The sequence below is a fragment of the Melozone crissalis genome, unplaced genomic scaffold (genome assembly GCF_028551555.1).
Source record: "Melozone crissalis strain CALT ecotype California unplaced genomic scaffold, PUWL_Pcris_2 ptg000002l_1, whole genome shotgun sequence".
Classification (NCBI taxonomy): Eukaryota; Metazoa; Chordata; class Aves; order Passeriformes; family Passerellidae; genus Melozone; species Melozone crissalis.
This window is the reverse complement of record NW_026535780.1, coordinates 16,300,448-16,321,308: the sequence shown is the minus strand read 5'-3', so window position 1 is coordinate 16,321,308 and position 20,861 is coordinate 16,300,448. Positions and strand designations below refer to the sequence as shown.

Here is a 20,861-nt window from a genome sequence, read left to right as displayed (position 1 = left end):
TCTCCTCAAAATGTATTTGGCTCAAGAAAACATAGTTAAGAGTCAACTGGCAAAGATACCTACAAAACTTTGATTGCTGCTGGGTCTAAAATGCCTTGGCTGCTGCACCTGCCTTCTGCATATGAATGAGCCTATCCATAAAGACTGAAAGTTGGCATGGAAAGGTTATCCTACTTCTTACAGTGCAAGCCTCTTAATTGGCACATCTGCTGGAAGCAAAGGTGCCAAAAATGTGATTCACTTGGAAGGAGCAGACCTTGTAAGAAAGCCTGTCATTTAATAGGGATTAAGATCCTCTCAGGACACTGGATGTTCTCCTTGTACAATGTACTGTTGTTGAGCTAATGGTGGAATTAACCTCACTACTTGCTAACACTGAAGTAACAGCTTTTATAGCTCTTCTCTTATAGAAATGCTTCACTGTATGTTTAAGATGGAAAAAATTCACCATATACCTCTGATATACAGCAGCTATTAAAAAATACACCGTGTTGAGTATCTTCTCAGCAGAATACTGTAATTATAAATGGCAGGAGTGAGGTGTGGCCAGTGCTGCAGAGATTCATTATGCCAGGGAAATTCCATTAGTAAATCCCCCAAATAAAAAATAATAAAAATTGCCAGTATCATTAATGACAACTCCCCAGAGAAAGGTAATACGGCCTCAGCAAAAGCAATATTATGCCATTGATGTGTAATTCATTAAAAAGCATGTCACCAGAAACAACATAACCCCCAGTGACACTCCTAACTACATGTTTCTGAGGTCTGGCTTAGCCTGTATTTGAACAATCTTTTGATTTGAATACCCTGAACATTTTGTTTCTACCAATGTTACTGAAATCTCTGGAAAGATTAGGGTACTGCTCTGTACAACCTCTTTTTTCTTCCCCCCATTAAAGACCTATTTGTGTTGTAGTTGAATCCCTAGTAAAGAAAATTATTTTTATAAGTCTTACAAAATTCTGCTATTAATCTACACATCATAATTTTAATTGCCACATTTCAGTTCACAGTCATGATAATATGGATTATGTGAATATGAAACAAGTGCATTTAAAACTGTCATGGTCCTGTGTAGTTCTCATTTCAGGGCAGCTTGTTTTGTGATTTGTAGTGCTAACAATTGGTCATTCAGCTGTGCTTGAAAGGATGCAGTTAAGTGACTGAAGAACTGCAGATAAGGTATCATCAAATACATGTATTTATTAGTCAGACGTAGCCTTATGATTTACAAAACAAATACAGGCTGACCAACTGCCTTTAACTCTTTTTACTGAATTTGCAAGTGTAAATTCAGGACTTTTTTCTGTCCTTCAGATCTCTACATTTTTAGCTCTTGGTTTTAGCTGCTTATTTTTCTATAAGTAAGTAAGTCTATAAGACAATAAGATTTTAGTGTATTATTTCTAAGTTTGTGCTAATTAAGATTTTTCCAGTCTAGTTTGGCCTGTGGATTTTGTATTTTAGGTAATACATTCTGCTGTGTGACCATCTTTAAATAAGTGGGTGAGAAATTCTGAGAAAATCAGTGTACCTACTTATATACTTGTTTTGTATTTATTTTAATGGAATTCCTGATAAACAGTCTTGGTTTAGTTCAACTGTAGATACAGCTGCCTAAGCTGTAACTTGCAGAGGTGCCAGAATTGGTTTAAAAAAAAAGAAAAAGTGGGAATGGAGACTCATTTGTAATTGTCAGTTTTGTAGTACAGGTAGATTTTGTGTGGTTTCATTTCTTTTAATTTTTATTTTAATGTAGACATGGAGAAAATATTTTTTACAAATACTGAACTTCCTCAGAATTGGAATTTCAGTTGCTGTGAAAGTATTTCAGAGTTCAGGAGAATCTGTTGGGAAATGGGGAGCTGCATTTCATCACTATCTTAGTTATTATATATTCCTGTTTGCTTTCCTGTAGGTACCTGAAGGGATTTGAACTTACAGCTCCATCAAGATGGGGCACTCTCCTGTGTCTAATCCATGTCTGAAGAGAATATTCTGTGATGAAAACTTATGCCATGATTCTTCTTCACAGTGTGTGTAGTTCTTAGTCCTTGAGGCAGGATAAAAAATGAGCTAACCTGCAAGTTGTGTGTGCCATGTGGAGGATGAATGCCTCAAATTTTTATTTTTGCTGAGGTGGAAGGTCAAGTGCAGTAAAAAACATGTGCTAGTAGTAAAGTTAATTACTTGTTGTAAATTACTATTAATCCACCACTACTAACTAAGATTAATTCTGTTTCTTCTTCGGCTGAAGAGTTTTAGTAAACAGGCTAGAGAAGGCCAAGAAGGAAACTTTTTTCTTCATAGCTGTACAAGGCTGGTTAGTTGGGCACCTGCAGTGTAAGCAGAAATTGTGTGATCTCCAGATCTATTCAGGATACAGAGTAATTTTCTGTTTGTAAAACAAGAAGGATTTGTATTTATTTGTGAAGACTGTAATCTGTTTTATAAGATAGTGGTGGTCAGAGCCAGAATTGGACAAGTTTGAATGGTCTGAGGTAGAGAAGGGGAATCGGAACCGCATGAATGAAGAAGTGTCAAAGAACTGACATACCTCGTGAGGCAGCAATGCTCACCTCAACAGAGCAACTCTTCCTCTCTTACTTTTTCATTTTCTCAGCAAATATCCAAAAGCAAATACTTAATTTTTGGACTGGAAGGAATCCACTGTGGTGAGTGAAAGGCTCTTAAATTTGACAAGATTAAAAATACAGTTTTTTTACTAGGAGTGAATTTTAAAGCATTATATGCTTTGATTGGGATTTGGAGGTCAAAACCTAAAATTGATGGTGCTCATGCTCCTACTTGTGATTTTATTGTTGGCCTGCCTATCCCAGTTGTGGCTTTCAGGATTTTTGATAGCAATTAGAATGATGTTCGGCTTTTGACAGTGCTGAGGAGTGCTCTGTCTTCTCCTTTTTCTTTCTGACATTTCAGTTCTTCACAGTTTGCTGATAGTGCCACTGCCATTCATATCAACACCTGCACCTGCCAGTCATGATTCTTGCTTTCAGAGTGGGAGATTTCGTGGAAGGAGAGAGCTCTCATGGGAAATGTGTCACCTTATTTATCTTTGCCTGTTGTTTTGGTTCTGTCTTTATCCTGATCAGGATAAAGCTCAGTGATATTATTTGGATACCTTTAGCCTTTCTTGTTGGTGGTTATACATGCAACAGCCTTCAGAGGGACTTAACTCCCTCTTACCAACTTCTCACTTTTCAGATGAGTCTCTTGTTTCATGATTTGTTTCCCCTCCCCTCCCACCTCCCTCCCTTGCAGTCTGTTTGTAGTACACCTGTTTGTGGCACTGGTACAGAGGGTGCTGGATTGGGGCAGTCCTGCTGCTGCTTGAAAGCCGGGGAAAGCCTCCCTCTTTGTTCAGTCTTTGAACACGTGGTGGTGCTGCATGGATCTGGGTTTCTGCTTGTGCAGAGCTGGCTTTAAACACCCCAGGGCATTGCCTTGGCAGGGACAGCCCTTTATAGTCCTCTGGAGGCAACAAAAAGCAGCTGCTGAGTGAGTTGGGCCTTGGTGGTGTGAAGACATGGAGAGACTCAGGAAGAAAGGAGGCAGTGAACCAGTGCTGCTCATGTAGGAGGGAGCCCTGTAGCAGTGGCATTTTTTTCTGTCCTTTTCCTTCAGGAAGAGGAAGGATAAGAACAGAAAATCTACTTTACAGCACTTTTTACACTTTTCTCCTACCTTCCATGACTTCCCTGCCAGTCTCCAGTCTTTCCCCTACCTGGTCCTTTCTGGGGAGGGCTGTGCTGGTCCTGTTCACAGCTCAGCCCTGAACTGCTGCTGCCCCAGTGTCCTCATCTCTTTCTCTAACTTTCTTCTTTCCCCCCCAGTACCAGAAGACTGTCACCATCTGTTCAGTGTCTGAATTTCTGATCCAATTCAAGTTTTAAACATTCCGTTTTTTTATCAGCAATCTTTTTAACATTCAATCTTATACAAGACAAGCTGTCTTACAGTAGTTTCCTAGTTTGTTTTGTAAAAAACACATTTCCCTTGGTTTGTTGTTTTCATGTCTTCTTAGTATTAAAATTCTCAACAACATAGGTGGAAACCCAATACAAGGGAGATTTCGGTGGTTTTATGGCATTTCTTATTACTGTAATTTTCTTCTGTCTTTGCTGGAAAAAATCTGTAAGTATAAACTATCTGAGAAAATTTATTTCTAAACCAAAATGTACCCTTTCCAGATTTTTCAATATTTTAAGATAAATACAAGTGTGGTTCATTTTTTCCCCTGGATGTAAAGCCACATTTATGCTAGCCATTGATTCTGAATTCTGTATAAGCAGTTCAATGTTGGAGAAGTAATTTGGAATATATGATATTTTATCAGCTTTAGAAATATAACTCAAGCATGTTTTAAAAGAAAATCATGTTTTTGAAGTTCTTACTTGGCATTGCTGTTCCTGCTGCTTCTTGTCATAAAATGATGAAGATGATGCTGTTAGTCTTGCTTCTGGAGCAGTCTGAAAGATTACATAACTTAGATCACTCCTGGAGCTGTGTAGTAAAGTTCCCTACTTTATGTATCTGTGTCAGATAAACATGAAATTTTATTTTATAATTTTTAAATATATCATTGACCATTTGTAGTTTGCTTGCAGGAGGCATTATGTTTTGGTTTAAGAAATATTTCCTTCTCTACTTGCTGTATGAAACAATCCCATTTCTTTCCTTCCAGTCTCTTCCTCTGAGCACAGACATGTCAATGGTTTTCTGACCCATTTTAATGTTTCATGCTCCACCTGACACTCTGTTATTATTGTGACAGCCGCCCATACTGCTCTCTCTGTCCCTGCTAGGTCACAATGACCTTACTGCTTCTTTCCTTTGCTTGTCTCATATTGCCCCTCACAACTGAGCCCCCTTGTCCCTCAAACTTCCTGACTGGGCTGACATAATGGTTCAGCACTGAGCAGTTGTGTCTGAAGCGCAGCTGGAAGAACCCACACTGCTGGTCTAATAACTTGTGGTGCTTCTCCTTGTAGCCTTGCCTTGCTTGTGTTCTGTCATATTTTCACTTGGAATAGACTTGATTTTCTTCTTAGTCCCTGGTGCAGTGCTGTGTTTTGGATTCAGTAAGAGAATAATGTTAGTAACACCTGGATGTTCTGGTTGTTGCTAAGCTGTGCTTGCCCTGAGTCAAGGACTCTTCAGTGTTTCATTCTTTACCTATGAGAAGCTGTAGCAGAAGCATGGCCAGGACAGGTGACCCAAACTGGTACGTTCCATAGGATATCCATTGTTAGCATGAAAACCTGGATTTTCATTTTTTATCATCTTTCCTATGAAAACCTGGATGGGTGTTGGCCAGCACACTGGTTTCATCTGGGGTAGAGTTCATTTTCTTCACAGTGGCTGCTGTGGAACTATGTTTTGGATTTGTGCTGAACACAAAGTTGATAATACAGAGATGTTTTTGTTATTGCTGAGCAGAGCTTGCACAGAGCCAAGGCCTCTTCTGCTATCATAGGGCCACAGTGGTGAGGAAATTGGGGGTGTCTGGGAGGCTGGGAGGTGACACAGCCAGCATGGGTGACCCAAACTGGCCTGAGGGAAATTCCAAACCATATGGATATAAAGTGGGGGGAAGGAAGGACAAGGGAGGATTTTTGGAGTGATGGTGTTTGTCTTCCTAAGTCCCTGTTACATGTGATGGGGCCCTGCTCTCCTGGAGATGGCTGAACACCTGCCTGCCCCTGGGAAGCAGTGACTTAATTCCTTGTTTTCCTTTGCTCATGTGTGTGGCTTTTGTTTTCCCTATTAAATTGTCTTTATCTCAACCCATGAGTTTTCTGGCTTTTACCCTTCTGATTCTGTCCCTGACCCCACAGGTGGGAGAGGGAGTGAGCAGCTGCCTGGGGCTTGGCTGCTGCCTGGGGTTAAACCACGACTGCCAGAAGGAGCCAAGCCCTGGGGATGGGCTGGGTACTGCTGAGCAAGTGGTGAGCAGCTGTATTGGGCATCACTTGTTTTACTGGGAAGTTATTTTCTTTCTCTTTCTTCCCTTTTAATCACTATCATTAGTATCATCATCATTATTATCATTGCTACTATAAACATTAATACAATTATATTTTACTTTGTTTCACTTATTAAACTCTTCTTATACCAGCCCATGAGTTTAACTTTTTTTATCTGGTTCTTCTCCCTGTCCCACTGGGGGAGCAAGGGAGTGAGCAGCTGTGTGGTATTTACCTGCTGGCAGAGTCTAAACCCTGGCAGTCCTTTGGCCAACACGGCTGTAACAAAATTGATTCTGCTTTGTCTTTTTCTAGTTAAACTGAAAACGCTGGATCAGAGTCTCTCAAGATGTATATTGGAGCAGAATCTGCTCCAATAATGCTTTCAGCAGTGCCTTTTTTATCCATCTGTTTCATAAATGGTGGGCTCTGACTTTGGGTAAATTTGAATGTAAATACGCATTGACCATGCTTACATGTCAGGATCAGCATGTTGGCAAACCAGATGTTACAAACGGTATGAGACAGCCTTATTCCAGCAAACCTGCAGCCCTGTTTGACTGGGCATCCTCATCTCCACAATCCCTGACTTTTGTAATCTGAGCAGGTTTGTAAATACACAAAATGTTAGAGTTGGAGAAGCACTTTCAGATAGCTTGTCTCAAAGTATGTAGTGTAGTTTAAATTATGAGATTGAATCCTTCATCACTCAAAAATACAGAGGCCCTTTCTTTCTGGAGTAAAATATGATAAATAAAGACAAAGAAATTCTGGTGAATAAATTGACCTTCAAAGCTGGCAGGCTTGGTAAATTGCACCTGGAAGGCTGAAGAGATAACTTGTCCATCATTGCTTAGGAAGATCAGGGCTTGGTAGCTGATGCTATTCTGAATACTAAAATACACTCTCTATTAATGCACAGGCTGTAAGTTTTAGTTGTTTATTTATTTATTCTTGAGTTAGGGATGTTGAGTACTATCTTCCCTGCACCATGGAACACAGAGAGCATGAAATTTTGTCAAGTAGTAAATATGTTTTTTCTTCTTCTTGGCAGTCATTTTTGTATTTTGAGATAAACGTAACAAAAGCTGGGGTTGGGCAGTCTAGAAGAAAAAGTTTGTCACAAAATCCTGAAGAAACAGATTTTCCTTCAAATATACAAGACCAGAATACTGTAGACTTTTATTCTCATTACATCTATATCTGGCACAAGACTTGGCATAGCATTTGGCAAGATTAAAACTATTACAGAGTTGCCAGCAAAGGATGATTTTAGGATTAGTTTATGTCAGGAAAATTAAAAGGAAGGCCAGATCAAAGGTAATGTTTTAAATACATTATTTTATTTTAATCAATTTGGGCCTATTCTTTGACTGAGCTAAGAAACAGAAATACAATAAAACATACTATGTTTTTCACCTGTCTAGGTAGTTCATATGCAGTTAATGGCAAGGGTGTCTTTTAGTAGGTATGTTTAAGGTACAGGTAATTTTCTTTGGTTTACTGGGAGTATTTTTGTATGAGATCTAGCCTTCAGAGCAGGGAAGAAACTGAGAAATGAATTTTGTGGGAGGAAGGCATATTTTTAGGAGCCTTTCATTTGGAGCATCTGGTTAGAAAATATTTTGGGTATGATGTTCCAAAAATGAAAGTGAAGACATACTTTAGCACCATTGCTTTAAACCCCTCTTATTCCTCCAACTTATCAAGTCCTTCGAAATTAGAAAATGAAACCTAACATTTTTTATTGTCAATGTAAAAACGTCCTCTTTGGACTGTAGTTATAAGTTTAAATGTTTCTAGCACAGTTCCAAACATTGAAGAAGTCAGCATGTATGCTTTCTGTGCAGGGATCTGTATTGGCATGGCATAAAAGCTACATTTGAAACCACCTTTCAGTTCTGTAGGCACAGAGGGATGTGTTAAATTTGTACTGTAATTGTTAATAACTTGTAGTTTGGATATTTAACACGATGGTGCTTAAACCTTTTAAGAGGACAATAGTTGCTGAACTGGAAAGAACAGCCTCTTGATTTAAACAAACATTGGCACTGCTTGTGTACTTTCAGCTAGAAATAAGTAGATTGTAAGTCTATAGCTAGCTGTATATATTTGCATACAAATACTTATCATTTAAGTATTTTTGTGATGTACCAGAAAAACTATTAACCATTTATTTTCAAGGGCTGACAGACTTTCCTGTAGTATTCAAAAATTCCAATGCAAAAAACCCTTAAAATTTAAGCAGTAACACATATAAAGACAGACAGTGAATTCTTGAGCCTGTAGTTCAGGGATTTCTATGGAATCAGAGAGACTGCTTGTGTCACATGGCTGTTTTTGCTTGTTTATTTCTTTGATGTAATTTGAGGAGGACGCCCATTTATATCTGCGTGTAACAAAAAATCAGCGAACTGACTGCTTAATATTGGACTTTTCATTGAAACTCAGTTTCTTCTTTGACTTAAATAGCGGTGATGAGAAGACCAGAGAAGTTTGAGGGCCCTTTGATCTCTTGGGTTGCATGAGGAGCTGGGGTTGCAGGGCAGCCGCTCTCTTTACAGAGGCTGTGCCTTCTCCAGACCAGTGTGGGCTCCTGTGTGTGTAAAGACTGATGAGCTGCTCAGAAAGGGCAGTGCTAGGGCAAGTGCTGTCCTGGTTTTTGTGCACCCTCAGCACCTCTGGAAGTTTCTTTTTCTGTGAAGACTAAGTCTGTCAGTCAAGCTTCTGTATTTTGGTGGGTGGCAGCAGCAGATGAGACTGATTCTTTGGGGTGGTTTTGTGCATTATTATTATACCTCTAAATATGGATGATGCCTATTAGCATGTTTGAAACAGGATTCATGTTTCTGATGAGTTTATTTTTCTTCAAACCAAAAAAGGCTGAGCTAGGGGATGTGCATTGTGTTATATATTCAACCATGATTTTCCTACTGTTTCTTCAACTTTTACACAGGCAGTAAAAAGGAGATAGGGACAACTGGGCATGAGAAATTCAAGGCACATTTGCCTGCTGGATTTTTAGGTCTGCCATAATCCCTGGCCCTAACTTACTATCTATGCATGACATACTTTATGGACTTAATAGGACATGCAAAGCACTAGCTTAAAATTGCTTTGGTCTTTAGGGCTTCTAGTAATGAAAAATTTGAAAGCAACTTTGTGAAAGTCTGTCTGACAAAGTGCATCTGAGCAAATGCTGGGATAAACCCTGCCTGGTGATGTTGAGGGAGTCTGCTATGAGTCCTAATGGAGAAGATGGGTTGAGATGACATTCCCCTTCACCTCAAATTTGTGCAGAGAAACTTCTCTTGAACCTTTTTCACCACCAGGGAGCTGGAGGACAGCATTCTGCATGCATAGCATTGAAACAGACACTTTGATTTTATTCCCTAGACTCATTCCTTGACAAAATATGAAGTAAATTTATACATTGATGTTCACACCCACTTACATCAGCAGTGTCCAGTGAAACATTTATTGTTGGTAATATATGGTGATTGTAGAAAAGTTAAAGTTATTAAGGAAACAGAAATAGCTGCTTGTGAACATCATTAAAATTAGGAATTTTGTCAGCTGAAATGTTCAGTATGAATCAATATCACCAGCTCCATGTCCCTTGGTGTGTAGTCTCCTCTTCCCAGACAAAGCAGTCTTCAGGCTTGTTGGCACTAAAGGCCTTTGTTGCAAGATCTTCTGTCATTGTAGTTGAGGACCACACCTGGCCAGAGGGTACTCCTGGTCTTCTGTGATTATATCCAAACTGGGGCACAAACGTACAACTCTCCAGTGAGTTTGAACTATTCAAATTGTGCACCTGTTATCTTTTGGCTGTAGTCTTTGGTCACTCTTAACACTATTTATTGAAGTGCAGTATGGTTCTGGGATGCAAGGAACATGAAAGCAATCGAAAGTAATGTTAAAGAACCTTCCACTGAGTGTGATTCCTGTGTGATGTATTTGAACAGCAGGGTTTTGTGGAATGGGCTGGTTATTACTGGACATCTGTCAGAGCAGCTCCTGTTTTGCATTTAGTATTTTAATATCATATATGGAGGTGACAGATTAGTATTTCCGAAATTTGTGTGCAGACTAAACATCATTTCTGTTCTTCATTCTCTGTTCCTAGTCTGGGACTGTGAAGCTGACTAAGCCTGTGGCGTTATGGACCCAGCAGGATGTCTGCAAATGGCTGAAGAAACATTGCCCTAATCAGTATCAAATCTACAGTGAGTCATTCAAACAGCATGACATAACTGGTAAAGTATGCACTATCAGCAATATTTTACTGACTTAAAATGTGGTGAATTGTTTTACTTTGCTGTTAATAGATTGTGACTGTGCACTGAGGGGTTTTTGTTGAATGTGTGACTAGAGAGTTGCAAGGTTTAGAGCAGAGGGAGTATTCCAGCTTTCATAGGATATGGTAAGTGATATCCTCATTTCTTTAAAAGACAGTTTCAGATAATTCAGGGTCAATATAATAAGGAAAGAAATCAGTCTATATGTAAGTAAAGGCCTCACTCTGTTCATTCCAAATAAGAAAAACCAAAACCCAACCATAAAGAAAGATTCTATGAGGCAAACGTAATTTATGTAAATTTTCTCTTTCATTGAGGTGTTTGACCTTGAATACATATTCTTTTTTTGTGCTTCTGCCAACTCTTAAAAAAAAAAAAATCTTGGTGGTCTTAATATGTAGGGTAGGAAGTGATCCCAACTGAGCCCCTCCCTTAGCCTGAAGCAGGATCAGTACAGCAAGTTCGTTTCTGATGGATGTTTGTCTAGCTTTGTTCTGGAAATCTTGCAATGAAGCAGATTTTTGCATCTCTCTATTCCAGTATTTTATGGTTCTTAAAGTCAGTATTTTCCTAGGATCAATCTAAAATCAATCTGAACTATTATTTCCAGCCAAAACCCCTGATTTCTGTCCAAAATGTGCCTTGAGTACAGGCAGCCACTCTTTTGTACAGTCTTTCCTTTGCTGTATAGGGTGCTGCTTCTCAGCTGCACATACTTTCCTTGCCTAGTCTAAAAAATATGTCTTTATTCTATCATGATTACTCAACAAATATGCATAGGACCTCCAAACCATCAAAACCGGGTCTCTTTTCTTAAAAGAATGTATTGAATGCAAAATTGTATTGTGTTCTTATTTACTTTAGAAATTGATATTGATCCTGTTGATCTGCTTGACTTGTTAACTCCTACTCAGTTTGCTGTAGTTGTCTTTTGGCTGTTCACTTTGAATTGGCATGAGTTTAGCAAATACAACTTGGGAGTTAAATAGCATTTTTGCTCATATACCAAATGACAATTAATCTGTAATTAATTGTAAGTTTAATATGGAACACTGATTTGTTCTCTGCAGTGGTGGCATACAAAACTGGAAATTGGCATTCTGCCATTTAATGTTAAGCAGGAATTTGAGTTTCACATACAAATCTTAGTCTTAACAATGTGGTCTTAACTGAGGCGTGTTTCAGTCACTGTCTGATCCCATACACGTGTACTTGTTTCAAATTTTGCCTTCATTCCTGTTGCTATTTTCTTTCTGATAATGTGTGAATGATTGCAAATACGACAAACTGCCCATATTTGTTTACTATGTCGCCATGAGTACATGTACACAAATGTAAGAGGTGGCTTGTATTGGTTTGCTAAGTGTTAAGGTTTAGTACATAACCATTGTGCCCATTCCCTCTCAGTCACCATCTGTTGAATGCAGTCTGTGGGATTGTAGTCTGTGTCTCCACCCATGTGTACAGAGCTGACTGCATCCAGAGCACTACCAGAAGAAAATGAAGCTATTTTTAAATATTTTCTAGTATTGCTTTATGATGTTCTCTTTCTAGAATAAAGGCACTGTGAAATAAAGTTGAAAGGAAGACATTTTCATTTCAGCATAAACACTGATGAAAACTGTGGAATTTCATTGCAGATGTGCAAAACTTTGAACTTTATAGACCTCTATGAAAAAGAGGAATTGAGATCAATCTTTCATACTTTACACAAAAGAGGTATAAGGTAAAATATTGGTATGAGTGTTAGAAAATAAATCTGCAGGAAAGAACTTCAATTCAGCAACTACCAAAGAAGAAACACAATCAATATCTGTACAGATTTTATAAAAGTATATTGTGATAATATTGTGAGTGGAATCATTAACTCAGGAGGATATTTCCAGTGCTGTTGGTCCCCATGACTCTGATTATTTGAAATCTAATAAAGGGAAAGAACAGAGGATTTGTGGCTTAGAAAAAGTAGAGCATAGAAGGACCATAGAAACTAATGTGAAGATTAAGCCAAGGTAGTGTAACTGTTCCCAGATATGGCTATGGAAAATTGATGTGACTGATGAAAATCTCAGGAATTAATGTGACTTTACAGCCTGTTTTGATATGGAAAAATATGATGGAAAAGTTCTTGAAGAAAGTGACACAAAAATGATATTTAAACTTTATTTGAAGATAAAATCATAAGCCAGGAAAATAATCTTGAGCAAACATATCTAACAGTCATTAATATAGATATTGAGAAGTGTGGCTTGTACTTGAGACTCTTGCTGATTGAAGTTTATTGAGTTGTGGACAAAGATGAAACCAAAACTAACCTTTTCTTTGTGGGGATTTATACCTTTTTACTACTTCTGACAAAGGGCTGCAGATGTATAAGAAAAAATTCTTTATCTGGAAACTTAGCTAATAAGAAAAACAATCTTCATATTAACAGTGATGTTGAGGACGCCATGGGGTGGGCAGAGAGTACTCTCATCAGATTTGCAGATGGTGGGTACCAGTCTATAGATTCAAGCAGGGACAATCCATAGTGGTCCAGGCATGGGGACCAGACACTGGCAGGAATGCATCAACAGGACCCTTATGAAATTCAACAAGGACAATTGCAAAGTTGTGCTGCTGGGAAGGCTGAGGCTCTTGCACCCCGCTGAAACTGGAGCTGACTGGCTGGGAAGTGGCTCTAGTGAAGAGGACCTTGATAGTCAGGAAGACAAAATAAGCCAGTGTTGTCCCTTGCAGCAAAGAATGCTGTCACTATCAACAGGAACATAGTAACCTGATCAAGAGTAGTCAGTATTCCCTTTACTCTGTACTTCTTAGACTACAGTTCTTAGATCTCCAGTGCAAGTCAGGGTGAGGGCTGGAAAGATGCCCAGGGCTGGAGCTCTTGCTGTGTGCCCAGTGGATTGAAGGGCTGGTTCAGTCTGGGGGAGAGGCAGCTTGCCAGCATGGGATGGGGGCACTAGCAGCAGCTCCCACTATACAGGAGGATTTGTCCAAAAGATGGAATCCGACCCTTTGCAGTGATGGATGAGAGACATGAGGCTGAAAATAAGGAGAAGCTTTCTTCCCCCTTTAGGACTTTTAAGCTTTGGAATGGGTGGCTCAGTTTCTGTTCTGGGAAGGTTTCAATCCCCAGCTAGGTAAAACCTTGAGAAACCTGGTTTGATCTCATAGCTGACCTTGTTTTAAGCTGGAGGTTGGACTAGAAATCTGCTGGGGTCCCTTCCAATCTGAATTCTTCTATGGTCCTATGATTTGCTTTCTGAGTACTAATTGAGCACCTCAGAACCAGTCAGGGAAATGCATTTTGCAGCCAGTTAGGGTGAATTAAATATGAAATAGTCTAATAAGAAATGGTGAGACTTTTTAATACATTAAGCCCTTGGATTCAGGGAGTGGAGCATGTGCTTGACTTACTCAGCAACAGGTGAGAAGTATTTTAAGGTGCTGAACCCAAAGACAGAGCAGAAAGAATTTGAAGCAGTAATACTGAGCAAGTCCTAAGGACATCTGGCAGGAATCAGCAGTGGTGGGATAAATAAGAAAAGGGAAGAAAAAAAAATGATGGTGGCCTATACAACAAAGAAGGCAATGCCATGGTAGGGGCATGTCACTAGAGGCTCTGCAATGGGTGTTGGCATTTACACCAGTATGAGGAGACACAAAAAGTTGCATTGACCTGCCAGTTTTTATACTGGTATATTCCTAGAGATAGAACTGAGAAATGGACCTTGCTCTGTGTGCATTTGTGACTTTGAATTTGCTGGGCAGCAGGACTTTTAGCTGACTGGTGAATTCTAGAGAGATGAGTTCTTTGATGGTCTTGTTGTGTACCACTGAAGCAAATGAGGATTTTTCCAATGTCTCAGCCTTAACAGGAACAAGATTGGGCATAGAATGACTAAGGAAAAACTATTTGGGGATAAATGGTCCATTGACAAAGTAAGAAAGCAGATGTCTAAGTAATGGTTTATGGATGTGTGATTTAGGGAGGGAGGGAGGGAAGGCACGGAAGGCAGGAAGGCAGGCAGGAAGGAAGGAAGGAAGGAAGGAAGGAAGGAAGGAAACCCTGCTTCATGTTTTGTTTTTACACCATGTTCCCCAATGTGCTACTGCATGTCTTCAGAGTAAGAGGTTTTAATGCTATGATCATTAAACAAACCTCATTCTGTCAAAGTAATACCCAAGAGGTACCTTGGTCCAATTGAAGAAATTTGATAGGAGGTACTTGAAAGGACTCAAACCTTTTAAAATTAAAATTTTAGGAAGGAAAGGAACAGGACTCAAGAAAATCTCATTTTAGTTTTAGAAGGGACAGAACTTCTGAATATTCATTAAATACCAAATGGCACCTTGGAATATGAAATATGAATTGAAACTGAAAACCTGCTGCAAATAGTCTTAAAATATGCTAATTCTAGATCTTCTAAAGATGCTTGCATTAAATGAGCTTTATTGACATAAATAAGCCCTATGACATGAAATTGATATAAAAACCATGCTTTCAAAATCAGCATTGATTAATTTTTTTCACTTCAGTAATATATTTATAGATGTTAGGGTTTATCATATCAGATGAAATGTTTAATGAAGAGATAGTCTCATGGTTTAAGATACTACACTGGAATTTGGCGATATCTTGTCTCTATTTCAGTTTACTCTGGAAATACACTGGAAGTTTACTTAGGAAGCATACTGAATCCTCAGGGTCTGAATTATTCTCTCTCTATACAGAGAAAGAGTTTTTGTAAATCAAAGTGTTCCCAGATATCTTTCCAATTTTTAGAACATATATAATTTACTTCTGCCCTTTGTTTCATGGGCCTCAGGTGAGTTTTGTGGTGCAGCCAGTGCAGTGACTTGGGGATGAAAGGTCTACAGTGGACTGCAGGGGCCCGTGTTTCATTCCTGGCTCCAGGGCAGGAAGGGTGACCAAAAGTCGGTGGGTTTACTCTCTGTGGTGAGACCTCCTGAACATATTCATCCTTTGCCATATGTTTTGGTTGATGTACAACAGAGATAAAGATTCCAGTATTGTTAGATCTGTTGTGATATGTGTATAAAAGATACTATTTGAGTCAATCAAGCCTTCCTCTTAACAGGTCTGTTTCATTTGGAACAACTGCTGCTCACTTCCTGACCTTCCCTTGGCAAGTGATTCCAACATTATCTTTCATCCTTCCATTATTGATGAGCATTACACTCACTCAAAATATCTCTTGTGCCAATGACACAACACAGCTCATGTGAGGCCTGATGCAAGAAGCAAAATGAGGTCTTCTGTAAAGTGGCCTTTGTAGGTGTCCCCCAGCTGTTTCCTGACACCTGTCCCTCGAGTCTTCTCACAAATCCTGCTGTTGTTACACTGCAGAAGACTACATAAACCAGCACCTTTTCTTAGATTATCTCATTGGACATTGTTTTATTGTCCTGTAAAACTGTCACAGCCTACCCTTTAGGTTGTTATTGGTAGAGGTGTGTTTGTGATCAGGTGTGGGACTGATACCAAGAAGAGAAGGTCCTGGATCAATGTGTTGTAGGAAAAGTACTTAAGCCTCCTTTAAAATATTTTTAACTTTCTCTTTGCTTGGTTCCAAACTCTGGCAAGTTTTGAGCATTCTTCAGCACTGTCATATATCTCAGAAAGAACCTTCATTATTATTATTAAATTGAGGGTATTTCCAATAAAGTATTAGTTACCTTTCTTGTTTTCATGTGACAGTCTCTTCAGCACAACAGATGTCTTCTGCCAAGCAGTGTTAGTCTGATGGTGGAGAGCAGAAGCAACTTTCATCTCCAGCCATCTCTGGGCAGCCCTTCCCTTCTCTGTGGTGCAAAGTGTAAACCAGCCTCACCCTCAGTCCTTATTTATGCCACTTTTCCATGCTCTTTCTGTGAGGTCTTAACACCAGTGTTGGTTGGTGGGCTGTCAAATCAATCCTGACTACATCCATCTGCAGTTTAAAAAATAAAATAAAATCATGGCTTCACCCTGGAGAGAGCTTTTACTCTGCTGTCTCGGTAAGGTCAGGCCTATTTGCAGCATTCTTTGTGATGCTTGTGTTGGAAAATGTGAGGGACTGAAGAGTTTTCCCTGTTTCATACTTGGCTGCTCTCAAATTTTTAACATGTGGAACACATCAGAGTGATGAGTGGTGGGATAAGGCTTCTGTTTGCATAATACGTGGCAACTGTTCTTTTTGCATGGAAGATATCAGAAATATATTAATGTACCTCTGTGTTTATAAAGCATAGAATTGAAAGAAGTTGGAAAAGTAGAAATCTTTTTTCAATATTCAGCCTCCTACTGACATAGAAAATTTTGTGTGAAAGTAATCTTTTCTCATGTCTCAGCAGTGGTTTCTGGGTCTGTCTTTTCTGTCAGGTGTTAGCTGATAAAACATATAGCAAATTCCACAGCATGAGACAAAGCTGTGGTGGCTGCTGGGAGATCTGGTTTGGCCAGGAAGGCTCAACTGCAGTCGAGAAGGGGCAGTGAGGCATTCAAACACTTCACGAGAGTTGTAACTTAAGTGTTAACGTAGTTGATTATTTTCTGATCAATTGCCTTTTCTGTGATAAATAATCTGTAGAGTTCATTAATTAGTAATGAAATAGATATTTTTTTCTCCTCTGTGCATAAAACAGTGGGGGGAGTGTTTGGTGCTCTTATTTGTTACATAAAATTCTGTGTGGAAGAAGTGATAATATAATCTGTTCTATTTGGTAGAAAAGGGAACTTGATAAAGAGCAATGGACGCATTTTTTGCCTTGCTTGTCAGTAATGTTAAATCCCATGTCTGCTAAATTCAGAATGAAGTTTCCATGCTCCTAGTCCATTATCAGCTGTGGGATCTGCTGTGCAAGTAGCTGATGAACGTTTTGCAGTTTCCTGTCTTGGTGGGTATTTTTTGGTCAAGCAGCTTTTCCTTGGTACGCTCTATCCACTTTACCTGGGAAGATCTCTGATGGTCTCAGTAAACAGTTGCTCTACAGCATATTCAGAAGTGAATTTTATTCTAGCTGCCCCTTTTTCTTCCCTTTAGTATTCAATAAAGCTGTGCTAGCCAGATATGCTGTAGCTGTTACTCCTGCCTGATGTAGAACACAGAATCCAAATAATTTTGAACTGAAAAGCATAATTCCAGTCCTTCAGCTTCAGATCTGAAATTCCCTGTCAACTTAGCACAGATGAGTTCTTCTGTACTCTTAGAGTATGAACATTTAGGAGAGAGAAGAAAAAGGTATATTGCTCTTCATTTGAAGCAGTGTTTAATTGTTCCTTGGTACTTACTCTTCATATGCTGTCAGATGGGGAATTAATATTTCATAATTATACATGCAATGATAATTGGATTATTCCTTCCCTCTAACACAAGGGTTTTTTCATTTTTAATTTAATCTTGTTATATTTACTTTAGGGTTTTTTTTTCTAACTAGAGATCATACCAGTTTTACTGTACTCCTTGGAAAGATCTTTGTGGTACAGTCCTTGTAAACCCGATCCACAGTATTCTCTACAGAACACTGATTCACATCAATATCATGTACAATGCACTGCCAAAAACTCTCACCATGGCAGCCAGTTTCAAAATCAATTTCTGTTCCTTACTCAGAAGAGATCTAAAAATGGGAATTAGGGTGAGATATGGAAAAGTGTATCAAATGTCTTAGCAAAACCTATTTCAGGAATTCTCAAACTATATTGTAAAGCTTTGTGATATTTCCTAGTTTGCTGATAAGGCTGCACAGTGTATCTACAAGAAGAAGTGAACACTGATTGTGATCCACTGACATCCAAAAAGCTTAAGAGCCACTGATGCAGCCTTTGGGTGCTTACGCATCTCTCTTGGGTAAGTCAGGCGTCCACCTTCAGTGGATTTGTAAAACCAAGGGTAAGAGGGTGAATTACCAAAGTAGTAAGTGGAGAGGAAATTATTACCTTCAAGCAGATGAATTTAGTGGACTTAATATGGCTAAGAGAAGATGTTATGAAAACGACCCTTCTATGTTCACCCTATTTCCTTTGTTCACCTTTTGTTTTGTGACCCTTCTCATGCTCTTCATGAAGCATGCTTTTTATCAACTATTTTGTCTGTAGCTGCTTTACAGGGATATTGATTACTTTATTAGAAGTTCTAACGTCTGATATTTTGGCCAATATCAAAGCTCTAGCTTCTCATTTTATTTCTTAGGATGTTTTTTTCTACGTTTTTGGATCTATCACTAACTGTTAGTTAGAATTCTCATTTCCCATCAAGACAGGCTTCTCTGCAACATTTCAGAAGTTTTAGATCCCATTCTGGTGTACTAGGAAAAGAAATGGGAGATATTGCAGGGTCTCCTTTCAGGTAACTTTTGCTATTGTTTGGGAAGAAATATTTGTTGCTTTTGCTGTGCAACTGCAACATCAATTTTATGGCTCAGTTGTAGGTAAGGAAAACTTAGATGAGGTAAACTAGACTGATTAAGTGGAGGAGTTGTTAGAAGACCATACAGTTCCTCATTTTGAAAAAGTGAATTAATTTGCTGCTTAGTGGGTGTGTGTTTGTGATATCAGTGAGCAGCTAGAGCCGATTCTTTTTATTTCAGCTTGTTACTTGCCAGCATGTGCTATTCATGATACAGGGATTTAGTTTTAGTGTAATCTTATAATTATTTGGTAGTGTTCCTCAGTCTAATAACACATCCAACCTGACAGTGAAATGCAGAAGGAAGCTCCTGATATCTGAACCTGGACGAAGCCATGGCCGAGAGTTTGACTTCTATTTTGAACAAGGAAGAATTTCTTCACTGAAAGGGGGTGGTCAGCCATTGGAACAAGCTGGGCAGGGAGGTTTTGGAATCCACATCCCCAGAAACATTCAAGAAATGTCTGGACATGCCATTTAGTGTTGTATGGTTTCGTTGACATGGTGGTGTTGTTTGGCCAAAGACTGGACTTGATCTTGGAGGTCTTTTCCAACCTTAATGATTCTGTGATTCTAAGCATGTATTTAATCTCTCCCATGCAGCTGGTCTGCAATATCCTGTGTTCCTTCTCTCACCTCTGACTTGCTGTTGCCTCCAGATGCCCTCCACCAATTATGCTGTGATTTCAGCTTCTCCATGGTCTCTGGTTTATAATAGATATGTAGGCAATGACTCCGCTCTTGCACCAAGTCTGTGACAACTGGTTTAAGCACATCTGTCCCAGCCTATGTTCTCAGCTGTGTTCCTTTTCCTCTGCCGAGACTCTAGGCACGGCCCACGGGAATTGGGCTGGCTTCTGCAGCTGCCCTGTCCCGAATTCCCCCGCTGCGGCTGGGCAAACAGCTCCTGCATCTCTGGGGACATCCCCGCTGTGTCTCAGACCCTCGGAGCCCCCTGCAGTGCCTCAGCCCCTCGGAGCCCCTGCAGCCCTGGGCACTTCCCGCAGTGCCTCAGCCCCTCAGAGTCCTCTGCAGCCCTGGGGACATCCCCGCAGTGCCTCAGCCCCTCAGAGTCCTCTGCAGCCCTGGGGACATCCCCGCAGTGCCTCAGCCCCTCAGAGTCCTCTGCAGCCCTGGGGACATCCCCGCAGTGCCTCAGCCCCTCGGAGCCCCTGCAGGCCTGGGCACTTCCCGCAGTGCCTCAGCCCCTGGGCGGCTCCGGGCTGGTGTCGGACAGAGCCGGGCTGCCCTTGGAAAGCCGCGCCTTTTGCCGCTTGCCGTGCACGGCCCGCGACCGCCTGCAGGGGGCGCCTCCGCACCGAGAACGGCCCGCGCGGGCTCCGCAACGTGCGGAGCTGAGGGAGCTGAGGGAGCCGCGGCCCCAGGGCGATCCCGGCGCCGTCCTGGAGGAATCCCGGCGTTCGTGCAGCCCCGCGCAGTCGTGACCGCTGCGCTCGGGAGGGCCTCCTCACCCGAAGCCTCCCCGCTCCGCTAATGAGCTTGTCAGCGCCTGGTTTAACGTGTCCCTCTTTGATTCTGTTTTTGGAAATAGCCCAGCCAGCTGAGACTTTTGCGGAGAGCAAAGAGACTGGAGAAGAAAGGATTTCTTCCTTCTCTACCTCCCCCATATTACAATAAAAATAAAATCCAGAGGTGTTTTGGGGCTTTTTTTCTCTTTTCTTTTTGGTTGCTAAAGTGCTAATGTAGCTGCCCTCTACTAGTTGGGGTTTGCCAAAGTAATAGCTTTCACTAAAAAGAAGTGCCTCTTGGTGCTCCAGTGGAAATTGTTTGATTTGATAAAGTTAATTGAACAGGTTGAAAGTCTGACAGGGTCCAGGGCGATGCACCTGACCCCAAGCTTCATCCTTGTTATAGCAGAATGCACAGTGCATGGAGGTCACAAATACCTGGCTCTTCAGCAAACATGTAAGGACCCAGCTCCAGAATTTTCCTGTAGATTCTGTGAAAGGACCTCTTTTCTTTTTAAAAAAAAATATAAAATAAGGCTGGATTCCATCCAAGCCCTTACTGCATTGAGGAATTGATTTTCATCCCTTCACCCAGCAAGGATCTGCACACCCTGAGAAGTGTTTATCTGATTCCTCAGATCCTAGTGGTGACCAGCACTGAACTGATGCAGAAGAAGGCTTCCTGTCCTT

The 20,861-nt window shown here is 40.3% G+C and overlaps 1 protein-coding gene across 1 annotated transcript in view; it reads left to right on the top strand.

The window, feature by feature from the left end:
- The window catches only part of SAMD12 (sterile alpha motif domain containing 12), a 173,522-nt gene that overhangs the window by 35,130 nt on the left and 117,531 nt on the right, over nt 1–20,861 (top strand). Inside the window, exon 3 of the mRNA XM_054271578.1 lies at nt 10,120–10,249. Within this exon, the coding sequence (XP_054127553.1) occupies nt 10,120–10,249 (130 nt within the window). The remainder of the gene's footprint in view (nt 1–10,119; nt 10,250–20,861) is intronic.